At 42.8% G+C, this 11,612-nt stretch overlaps 1 protein-coding gene across 4 annotated transcripts in view; it reads right to left on the bottom strand.

Annotated features, from left to right (window-relative positions):
* Positions 1-774: 774 nt before the first annotated feature.
* The window catches only part of sema4d (sema domain, immunoglobulin domain (Ig), transmembrane domain (TM) and short cytoplasmic domain, (semaphorin) 4D), a 34,662-nt gene continuing 23,824 nt past the window's right edge, over positions 775-11,612 (bottom strand). For 3 of the 4 annotated variants that reach the window (XM_041058901.1, XM_041058902.1, XM_041058900.1), the window contains 13 exons: positions 10,216-10,361; positions 10,044-10,106; positions 9,800-9,898; positions 9,591-9,684; positions 9,297-9,413; positions 8,896-9,047; positions 8,430-8,605; positions 8,160-8,316; positions 7,796-8,018; positions 7,388-7,500; positions 6,726-6,898; positions 6,435-6,481; positions 3,937-6,058 (listed from right to left, as the gene is read on the bottom strand). In XM_041058901.1, coding sequence (XP_040914835.1) covers positions 5,061-6,058; positions 6,435-6,481; positions 6,726-6,898; positions 7,388-7,500; positions 7,796-8,018; positions 8,160-8,316; positions 8,430-8,605; positions 8,896-9,047; positions 9,297-9,413; positions 9,591-9,684; positions 9,800-9,898; positions 10,044-10,106; positions 10,216-10,361 — 2,558 coding nt within the window. In that variant the 3' untranslated portion in view covers positions 3,937-5,060. Of the gene's footprint in view, positions 1,276-2,104; positions 2,197-2,405; positions 2,619-3,656; positions 3,894-3,936; positions 6,059-6,434; positions 6,482-6,725; positions 6,899-7,387; positions 7,501-7,795; positions 8,019-8,159; positions 8,317-8,429; positions 8,606-8,895; positions 9,048-9,296; positions 9,414-9,590; positions 9,685-9,799; positions 9,899-10,043; positions 10,107-10,215; positions 10,362-11,612 lie in introns of those variants that run through there. The other variant, XM_041058903.1, reaches the window with a different exon arrangement.

The raw sequence follows: 11,612 nt of genomic DNA, 5'->3' as shown, positions 1-11,612 counted from the left end.
CTTGGACACAAGAGGACGCTGTAGCTCCAGTTGTGGTACAGTCTACACGGGGAGACGGTACCAAAACAAACATGAAAACAGTGTTTTGCTGAGATACAGAGGTTTGGCCTATAAATACCATAGGACCAGATTTTCACTGTTTGTAGATATTTTTCATGTGTAAGTTCTGCTGATTTTTAATTACTCCTAATTGTTTTTATTAAAACATCTCTCATCATCTGTATAGGAAATTAGTTTCCATTCAAGTAAACCGCTGTCTCCTCTGTAAATGTCATAACTGGCTTCCAAGGAAAAGTGCTTTGGTGGGTTAATACATAATTCAGATGGTAGAAAGTGTTCCTGTGGAAAAGGCTGACATGCCACTGCGCCATTCTAGTTTGATCCTGCAGGAGTAATAACTTATCTACCATCTGACATGAAAAGTGATACATGTCCTTAATTCAAACATGACAGAAATGTGTCCATTTAAATCCATGTAAGCAACAGATAAGACAAGCTCCATTTAATTGTGTTTCAAAGGCAAGTATGTAATCAAACTGCAGACAGAAAGCAGGAAGGTGCGGTCACATCCACCGATGCCATCCTTGGATTTAAGTCCTTTTGAATGCTGTGGTTTTATCTGAATTTCACTTGGGGTGATATAATCTTACTAAATGTCAGACTGTTGCTGAGAAGACTTTTCACAGGAACCTGCTCCATTTAAATCCTTCGCTTAAGCTTTGGCTTTGACAAAATGCCCAATAAAGATTAAAGACAAAGGCCTTAAAGACCAAACAGAGGCAAATATCTTTAAATAAATCACACTATAAACACACCTGTAACAGATGCTGCATCATCTGTAGACATTTATCAGCATTGCTTATATACCAGTGGTTTTATTGTTCCATGCAAGCACTGCTTTCAGGACGTTCATTTTGTCAATAAAAATAGAAATAAATGCATTTTTGGTAGAAAGGCAGCCCACACGTCCTCAGACCGAGGCAAGCAGTGAGCTTCATCTCCTCGTCAGGTTTGGTAGTCCCAGCACCATCCATCATCACAGCCAGGTGAGCCCCCTGCTGAAGGCAGGTGTTGTGAATTCTTCGCTTCGCGGTCCATCAGACTCCCATATAAGAAGTGACACTGGGACATCTTAATATATTCTAGCTGTTTATGATTGTTTCAGTGTCAGAAATGTGGTCCGTCTGGGCTGAGGACCATGTTCACACCTAGATTCAGCCAACACAAGTGAAGCTCACGACGTCTTCACAGAGCTCAGTGGTCATCACAGCTTTCCTGTGGAGGCAAAACAGAGTCGTACTGTAGCAGAGGATGTAAACATGACAGAAATATCTAGATGTTCAGTGTAAAATCACCACATGCACTTAATCCCAGTGAAACTAGTCATTTCTGATGTTATCAGTGACTGGACTAATGAAACTGAATGGTAATTCAGTCTGATTCTCAGGCTAACATGATGCATGCAAGTGAAACTAAACCATCTAAACCTAAATGGGGGGAAATTAGAAGAACCAGGAGAAAGAAATGTGGGGTACAATCAAATCTGTACAGGACCATGAACTTGCTACCGATAAGAAATTCCAATGCTATAAGACTTGTGCATGTAATTTTGTACATTTTAAAGGAACATATAGGTGTTTTGTTATCTACGACATGATTAGCTGAATGTGGTTAATTTCATGTGGTACAGAAATGTAGTTAAATCCAGTGAAGTTAAATGTGGTGGCTAAATGTAGAAAAAAAAAGCTGCAGGAATTGAATTAGCTCAGTAGGGGTTTAGCCTACTTTAAAGTTTGCAAACACCTTATTCAGACTACGGAAAACACTGCAGAATAAAGATCATATCAGCACTGAAACCATTAATTTCATGGAAGTACAAAAACTGGCTTACTGTAGATTTGCGTTCTGAATTATCTGCCACTGGCCTAATGAATCTGGACTCTGCACTTCTCTAGTGCAAAGAGACAGTTCAAACCACTTGCCTAAAGCCAAATATGCAGAGCAGGTTAAAACTGGTGTGTATGATGTGAGTCAACCTGGGCAACTGCACAATACCATTTAAGAGATTGGTACAAAACACTCACATGCAAGAACATAGACCTACCCAGGCCTTTTCCCATCTTTTTAGCAGTTGCTCATGTTCTGTGAGTGCACTTCTCCATTGGTTCAAATCCCTGGACGGAATGCTCTCCTCATCTGTCAAATAACAACATCTTTTAATGGATAGAATCCATTATAAGTGTCCCTCTCTGGATTACTAAACAACCAATCCCAGGGCCTGGTCTTGGCACTTCTATTACCACTCGACATGCATTACTGTGATCACAGTGTATCTCGTAATTTGGAGACATAACAGGTTTCAATACTCGAAAACATCACTGTTACAGCCATTCAACACCAAATACCTCCAATAGCGAGGTGGAGGTCCACCTCAGACATGTCATTTCCTGTGCTGGCCTCAGCGACACAGTTGTAACGGGCATCCTTGATCAGTGGCCCCTCTCGGAGCCAGCTGCTCACTAGTACCTCTCTCTGACCCAGCGGCCGGCGGTACTCCATTATGGGGGTGTCCAGACTGTGCCCATTTATTAGCCAGTGAATGTGGACATCACTGGGACCTGAGGGACAGAATCGGACTTCATGTTGACCAATAATGGTCGAGACATGGACACTCCACATAGACGTACTGTACACATTGACAGGTCTGTTTGTGGTATTTCAATAAATAGTTCTAAAGGTTTGATTTTCTTTACTTTATCGTTAATTTGCAACTTTGAGTTTCATGTTTGTCTAACTGAACTGCTAATTTAACATACTGAAGTTTACGTTGATGCATCGTTATTTTCAGGTTAATTCACCAGTACTTTCAACATATTTTCAGCGTATGGAGAAGGATCACAGTCTTTAAGCCACACACCGCAGAATTCTGTATCCCTAAAATACAAGAAATAACGGAAATTCTTAAGAAAACAAGCCAGTGTTGAAAACTTTTAAGATTTATTTAGCCTCCCTACCAAGAGCAACATCCCCAAAATGTCCCCTAGATTTATGTACATCTTCAAAGGGATTTTTTCTTATGTACAAATATATTTACACTTGTTCACAGGCACAAAAATTGAAAGTTTGAGATGTAAGACATCTAAGCCTACAATAATTTGTTCTGAGGAGAGATTCTCAACACCCTGGATGAGAAGGATCCACTTCTAGTTTTTACATGTTTCACGTCAGACATCTGTTACACAATAATATACATAAAACTGAACCTTTCAGACACAGAATTGAGAACTGTGAGACAGCCAGATCACTGAGTGGACAGTTTTATATCAAATCCCAGCTTCATCTTTTTAAACAACACTCATGATAAAGGTATCTTGTGAGACATCTAAAATTGAGATGAATTCTTTTCCGCGAGCGAGACATCTTAAAACAAAGGGCAGGCTTGTTAAAAGCAGATCCAGAAACACACACACACACTCCTAGTTAGTTTATGTTTTGGGAAATGGCTGCATGCAAGAAGTAGAAAGGAGAGAGAATGAGTGAAAAACAATGGCATAGAAAAAAGATAAGGTTAAAAAAGTGAGAGGAGAGGATTTCCAAACTGGAGACAGTTTAGATTTTGGGGTGTGAGCTGAGTCATTGTCAGAGGCACCACTCACCCAAGGCGAGGCAGAAGAGCAGGAAGGCCTCCTGGGCATGAACCCCCCAGGCCTGGTCCTTTAGCAGGGGAGGCAAAAGTCTCACTTCTGCCTCCCGAGCCTCCACACTGTGGGGCTTGGCAGAGGAGGAGGTGGAAGTAGAGGAGGAAGAGGTGGAGGAGGAGGAGGAGGGGAGGGCAAAGGGAGAGCTACTTCCAGAGGAGGACGGGGAAGATGGAGTTTCGACAGGAGAGGAGGCTGTGAAGGAGGGAGTGATGGAAAAAGAGAGTATTGAGGAAAGTAGGAAATCTAAACAAGGGAGGACATGCAAAACAGGCAAAAGGGAGACTAATGAACGAGGGCTGGGATCTAAAAAACAAATCTGCTGCAATAAATAAAACAAAATAAAAACAAGAGGAAAATCACAACTACTTATACAATGGACAAAATGATGTTACCACAGATGTGACTCATTTTAAATAATAATTCTCTGAAAATGTTCTAAAACTGAATTAAAAAAATAATAGTAAAAATAACTTCAGATTGTTTCCAGGGCTGTTTTAGAAAAAGAAAAACTGATTGATATTTTCAAGCATCATGTCACACTGTACATATTTATGTTAACAAACCACATGAGGGAAGATGACTAGTAAAGGTTAATACACAGGACCATCAGACTTGTCTCCATGTAGGAATGTTTACAGGGAGGAAAAAAAAAAGAAACAAAAACAGAGAGACTCAACATTGTCACGCAGGAGGACTCTCCACAAGATGGGTTTGATTTATTCCACGTTTTCTCTTTTTCTGACCTTCAAACCCGACACTTCCACCTCACGGGGTGAGATTAAGGCCCACGTACCAGGTGCTGCAGATGGCAACACTTTACAACAAAGCAAGGCTACAACATACTGAGCAAATCTTCCCTGAGAAAACACTATAATGTTGAAGCATTTACCCATGTCCAATAGCCTACACATTGCTTTGAGAAAAAAAAAAAAAAAAGATGCAAAAGCTTTAAGAGATCATTTTTCACCCAGGCTGTACAAAAACGTGATTCCAATTTGGAAAACATCCCAGTAACTTACCAATTTGGTAAACAATGTTTCCAATTTGGAATTTAAGAAATAGCTTTACTTGCTGGACTAAGCTGAGAGGGTGCAGCTTCCATGAAGACAGTTTGGTTTACCATCAAAAACCCTAAATCAGACAGCAGGAGTTAAATCTCTACGGGTAAGTGGGACGCCTGACTTAAGCCTTGTAATGATTAAACTTCTCTCGATGCCGTACACTGAACATACTTCCATATAGAGGACACCACTTAGGCTTGTGAGCCGTGGGAAGATGCAGCAAGAGCGTGACCCCCCCAGTAAATCATCTCTATGCAAAGAGAAACACAAAAGCAGAGGCTTCTGGTGAGCAGTAAAGTTAATCTGCATCTGCAAACTGGATGGGCTGAGATTCACAGTCCACATCAAAGGGTTTCTCCTGGGATGGGCTGTTGTCTCCAAAACTGTGAGAGGGGATCTGACCGTTGCCATACTCGGGTTCAGTCTCATACCCGGTGTCACGGAGCGCCCGTAGGTTCTGGGTGGTTTGGCTGCCGTTCTGTGTTGGTTGCTCCGTCATGTTAATTTTTTCAGTCGCGGAGGCTTCCATCAGACCTGCTTCACAGGCCCGATACTCTGGCTGATGGGCGTTCTTGTGACTGCCCAGCAGAGCAGCTCGCATACGCAGGCAGGGAGCTGGAAGATACTGCATGTAGCAGTTGTAGGCCAGTGCAGCCAGGAAGAGGAGGAAGAACAGGAGGAAGAGCAAAAGGAGAGCGATGCTGTTGTTGTGCTGTAAATACTCAGCCGCTGGGTCCCGGTTGTCTGGGCGGGGAGCTTTGGAGCTTGGGGGACGATACTGCTTTGGCTGGAACTTGATTGTGCTGCTAGGGGGTGGGGTTAGTGATGAGTCAGTTTGGGGAGGAGAGGTGAAGAGGACTGAGTCTGTGAAGCTGGGAGGGGCAAGGCCTGACGTTAGTGGGTCTCTGTCTGTCTTAACATTACCTTCAGCAACATGTGTGCTAGATTCCTCCTGGCTGCCATGGGTGGTGGTCACGTGGCCCGCCTGGTGTGGGGGTCTGGGCGGGAGATCCAGTGTAAGGACGTATCCAGCCAGGAGGCGGCTGAAGTTCTTCCCAGCAGTGGGGGCCCATTCCACAGACCAGCACTCGTAGTGGCCTTGATCCTCTGGAGCCACGCTGTAAATAAGGAGACCGTTTTCGCCAATGAGGTGGAAGCGAGAGGCCTCAGTGAGACCCGAGCCGTTGGATTTCCACATCACGTGGGCTAGGTTGGAGTGCACCAGACACGGCAGCTCAACAGAGCTCCCTGGTTTCACTTTCACACGCAGGTAATCCTTCAGAGACAGACGTGATGCTATGAGACAAAACAGAGAGAGAACAATGACTTTTGGATGGTTCAAGTCTCGTCTAGTAACAGGTTTTGTGTATCCTGCTCAAAACAGATGTCAAATACTGTATTATTTCTTTCCCAAATTTTGACTGCATGACAGTATTTGGGGGCAGCTATTCATCCCAAGTTATTTTGTCCTGAGGAAATCAAAGACAATCCTGTAATGTCATACGAAGGATAAGCACGCAGAGAAATTCATTGTTTCACTCAACTCAACTAAAGCAGCCCTGTCATTTATAAGGTGGGTTCTTTTTTCCTGAAAGAACAACATGTGTCTTGTGTCACATGTTGTGAAGCTCCTTTATCAGGCTTTATCAGGTGTGAGCGTGTTGAAGCGTACCTGAAGGACACTTGTCTGCGTCACCATTCAGGCTCTGGATTAGCTTCCTGAAAAAACAAACAAGTATTATTTTCATGAGCGTAAAATATGCACTCAGCCTGAAATGAGGAAATATCTTGTCTGAGACAGTAGAACGGGTCAGACTGGACGGAGTATCAGTAAAGATGTCTCTCAATGGTGGTTTTACTTTTACCAGTATAATAATGCATGACTGGAGTACTGGTATGTGGAAAGAGGACAGTGATAGATCAAATGATAGAACGTAGCAAAACTAGCTTGGTGGTGAGTTACCCGGGCCGTTGGCCAGTAGCATCAAAGATATTGACACAGGCAGCAGTGTGGCGGTCCCAGGCGCAGTAGGGGTCTCGTGCCAGGATACAGTCAACACAGGACGGATACCTGCCACAGAAGGCTGTGGGTGACTGGACTACGCCCGAGTCTGAACCAGCATAGAGGGATCGTGTCTGTGGAAGCAGGGGGTTGTTCACATAAACATGCCAAAGAAAGGGTGCACAAACCTCCACATAAAAACCATTAAACGCTTATTAAAAACACTGGAACTTTTCTAGGTTTTAGGGTCACAAAGAGGAGGCATGCTTTAGGACACACAAGTCTACAAATAAAAAAGTAAAATCATGAAAATTGCTGTATGAAATGCAAACAAGAAAACCACCAACACATGCTACAGCAAAACTAAACAGTCTCAGCAGTATCTCGAGTTAGAGGAACTATTGATTTTGCTTTTACCAATTATGCCTTCTTCTTGGTAACTTCCTATGGTGAGCTTTTTCACAGCTGAGTAACCACATCTCGGTCTCTCATACAGATATATATATATATATATATATGTACCATCACACAGACACGCAATGCCTGTCTAAGTGTTCTCTGAGAACATCTGTCTGTTTCCGTTTCTTGAGCTGCAGTTTTGTCTTTGTACAAAAAACACTGACCTCTGAGGACAGCAGTAAGTTCTTGATGGGCTCAGAGGTCTTCAGGAGCTGGATCTCCTCCACCATATGAACGTCTCCCTCGAACACCACCGACTTATGCAGGACTCCCTTATCTGAAGATGAAGATGGTAAAATGTCAGTCACTCAGCCAAGGTCCTTTCTTAATGCAGAGATATTTAATTGCCAAGAACATTTTCCATGTGTAAACTGACTCTGATATACTTCAATAAAAACATGACAGAATACTGTAAATACTGGGCCATTGTACCAGTACCAGTACCAGTACCAGTACCAGTACCAGTACATACTTAAAATGACTCAGGTCAGCATCAGGCACTAGCATACCCTCATTTATAACAACTTATATTTCAGATTTGTATTAAGAAGTGTTAACTGAAGTGCTGTAACCTGTTCCAGTGAAGATTACGTCATAAATGTTCCCATCGAGCGCTCGGACCCTCTCTACAACGATCTGAGTGTAGTTGACGTCTTTGGTGATGAGGCGAGGCCCGTTGCCGATGGGCAGGACGGGATCCTCCAGCAGGGGGTGGTCCTTAACAAACTGAAGGGTCTTGTCTGGCAGGTGGAGAGAGCTGCTTATGTTCTGTTGTCGCATCAGGTTGTTAATACACTGGTGGAAGAAAAAAGATTAGAAATTATATTAACCTCCACTGCATGCACAGTATAATGTAAGTTTTTCTATCAAAAGCACAAATGTTTCTGCAAAACTGAGCTCAGTCTTTATTAATGAAATCGTGTTCAAGGTACTTACTGCTCCGGGACGTGGTGAAGGAGTGATGCCATTGTACCGCACCCACTTGGTGTGGGACTGCTCCACTGTGGCCTTCTGCATGTATTTGCCCTTGGAGAAGACATCTTCCACAGCAGTCATGTTATAGGCGCACACTGCTGACAAGCCCACATTACCCCTGGGGGACGAGGATGATGATGGAGAGAAATGAGGGAAAGAAGAGAGGTGAATTTATGGGCCTGCATTAAAGCACAATACCACACTTTTTGATCCTCTGCTCAAATCACTGACCACTGGGAGGTAAAGACCCCATAGATGACCGTGTCCCTCCAGTCTGACTCCTTCAGGATGAAGACGTCATGCACTACGTTGAAGACAAAGTTGAGTTCAGGCATGGAGCACACCAGTTTAGCTTTTAGAAAGGACGTCCATTTCTTCTGCAGAGTGCGCTGGCCCCCGAGGTCACCCTGTGGTGAGACATAAGATATTAGGCGGTGCAGGGAGAAGCACAGGAAAGAGGTTGAAGGAGTAAGAGGGAATGGCAGGTGTATGGGTGTATGTACAGTTTAATAATATATACAACAGCAATTAAAGTCTCATTATAAAATGAACTGAAGTGTCCTGTTTCAGATTGTAAAATAATTATAAAATAACGGAAGAAGAAGAAGAGAAAGACATGGACACACAGACAACAGGAAGATAAAGGCTAAAGATGGATACTGCTGGTATGTGCAGATGGTCCATGACGTGGACTGACCTTACAGACGCGAGCCACCCTGGGGATGAGCAGCTTGCCAAAAAATTCGTACTCCACTGACACCTCAGTGAAGAAGTAGTAGATTTTGTCGTCCTCACCATATGCTCTGTTCCTCCCTTCTCTGATCACGTCAGCAAAAACAAAACTGGGCTCTGCAAGGAAAACAGAGAGGGGAGAGAGAGTGAAAGGTTTTTCATTTTTCTTCTCTCACAAAAGGACACTGGCTCCACTTTAGAGCTGCCATCTGTGACATCTGTCATTTTAACCAGTGAAAGTGACAGTCGGTCAGTACCAGCACAAAAATGAGAACCTGCTACTCAGACGTTTTGTTCTCTGCAACAACATCTGCTCAGAACCTCTTTAAATTAATTCAAGATGTTCACTTGTCACATCCAACTCACCATTGAGCCATGACGTGGAGTACTCTGTCCTTAGCAGGGACTGGTATGGAGAGAATCTGGAAATAATGGGTTCACTGCCTAAGAAGTTATAAGCTGTCCCTGAGTACAGCTCTCCATCTGATAGTGAAACAGACAATGAAGAAACAAAAAAAGCAGTTTATTGTCCAGTGAGTGCGTTTTTGCCTCCCTCAAAAAAAAAAGAGAGAGCTTATTGGGGATTATTATGCATTTTAGAGCAGGCAGACAACCAAAGGAGATCTTTGTGAAATGAGATAAAAACTGGTGTCAACTCACCAACCATGACAGTGGTAAAGCTTTGTGAGGGGTCAAAGGAGCATTTCCCCCTGCCGTCTTCAGGTCGACCATCCAATGAAAAGTCAGCGAGGTTCTGAAAGAGGAGATTAAGTTTCAGTGAAAGGTTGCTGCGTTGACTGGTGAGCCCATACACATATATTTGTGCAGTGTTATGCCCCCAGTAAAGGAGGGATTGAGTATTAACCTACCAAGTAATCGCACTGAGGTTGAAAGGCGTGCGTGCCACAGACGTACAGCCGCTCGTCGTCTACGACTTGGAGCACTCGAATGTAGTTTAGACAGTCCTTCTGGAAAGTAACATTCGATAAACAAATTAAGATATGTTGATATTCCATTGTAGATAATTCATTCGTACCACTAGAAATAGTTATTCTGACACCATGTATGTTAAGACGGATAAAACAATATTAAAATATGAATTACTGAACTAACCTCTTTTGATTTTCCTTTAAGTGTACAGATCATCACAGGGTTTTCTGCAACTGTCCACTGAACCTTAAAATGGTTTGACAAAAAGAGAGAAGAAAATTTTTACCCAATTTTTTAAATGAACATTTTATTTTTTTATCTCCGTTTGTCACAAATCACATTTATATTTTAATACCTTATTGTTTCTGACTGTCACATTCTTCTTGCTGAGCTCAAAGATGGCCTCCCTGGCTCCCACGTACAGTGCATCCCTCTTCTCACTCAGCAACAGTGTAGAGTAGTTGAAGATCCCAGGCTCTGAAAACTCCATCAGATCCAAATCTGGGCACAAAAGGATTGGATCACGTTACTTGAGCACAAAACGACCATAAAATAAACATGCTAATTTTTACCCATCAAAATCTGTGTTCAGCAGTTTTGAGAAGTTAATTTCGAGCTGCTCGATCAAATGACTATGATTAATGTGAAAGCCCTTGAGCTCATTGTTTTGGTTTTACAGTCTGGGACTGTTTTACAGTTTGGGTTCACTTTCATCATCCTCATCGGTGTTGTTTCCAGCAGCAGTAGGGTTAAGCTGCACCTTGGCGTATCATCAGGGATACGCCAGTAAATACCAACAATGTCAACAAAGGTGACAGATGTAGTAGGGAGGATAAAGCCACCAAAACACAGCTTTGATTACAGTGGAGGCTGAACCTTCAAACAGAGATGTTTGAGACACACATTACTGCCTTTCTAATTATGACACACTGGCATTATGTGAGTGTATCTCTTGTTGTAGTGTGTGCCGTGATGGATGGCAAACCTAGTAGAGAGCTTGTGTTTGGATGGCTTTGGTTGGGCCAGGTGCAAGTGGGTTCGGGTTGCAGGTGCCTGCACATAAACACCACAATGATGAAAGCAAATACCCTCACTGACTGACTGACTGCAACAGTGACTGTGCCACAGTGAGCTGAGAAACTTTGTTAAAGGATGAGCTGTACTGGTTCTAAGAGAGCAACTGAGTTACTGAGCTATTTATGTGAACGGTGGTATGCAAACAACTTGTGCCTGATGGTAAACGCTCTACCTCAAGAGCCTGTGGTGAGACCGTGGACTTTTTTTTTTTTTTTTGAGAACTTAAGGAAGCCACACAATCTCTTGAGAACCCTGAGATACGCTGAGGTGCGTGAGAACTTTTACATATTATTAAGATCCACCTACACAGTTTTAAAGTTCAGTTCTCACTGCACTGCCAGTGGAGGAACTGAACTTTACAATAGTGTCTCCTGTTTCTCGTTTTGAGATCGTGTCAGCTCATGAATGCCACCTCAGACCAGTAAGCATGACTTCCCAAACTGAGCAGCTTTAGAATTGATGTCAATTGACTCCAACAAAGTTTCAATTTAAATCAGCATTGCAGCATCTGAGTGACCTCTACCAGAAGTGGTTGACATCACAAAGGCAAGAAATGGCTGTACAAGTAACACAGAAGTGTTGTGATGCTGCAAACCAAAAAAACTTAATACTAACTAATACATTGACTATTTGATTGCTTGTCAAATGTACATGCAGGCTAACTTATATTAAAAT

The sequence above is a fragment of the Toxotes jaculatrix genome, chromosome 16, assembly GCF_017976425.1.
Source record: "Toxotes jaculatrix isolate fToxJac2 chromosome 16, fToxJac2.pri, whole genome shotgun sequence".
In the NCBI taxonomy this organism is placed as follows: Eukaryota; Metazoa; Chordata; class Actinopteri; family Toxotidae; genus Toxotes; species Toxotes jaculatrix.
This window is presented reverse-complemented; position numbering and strand designations above follow the sequence as displayed.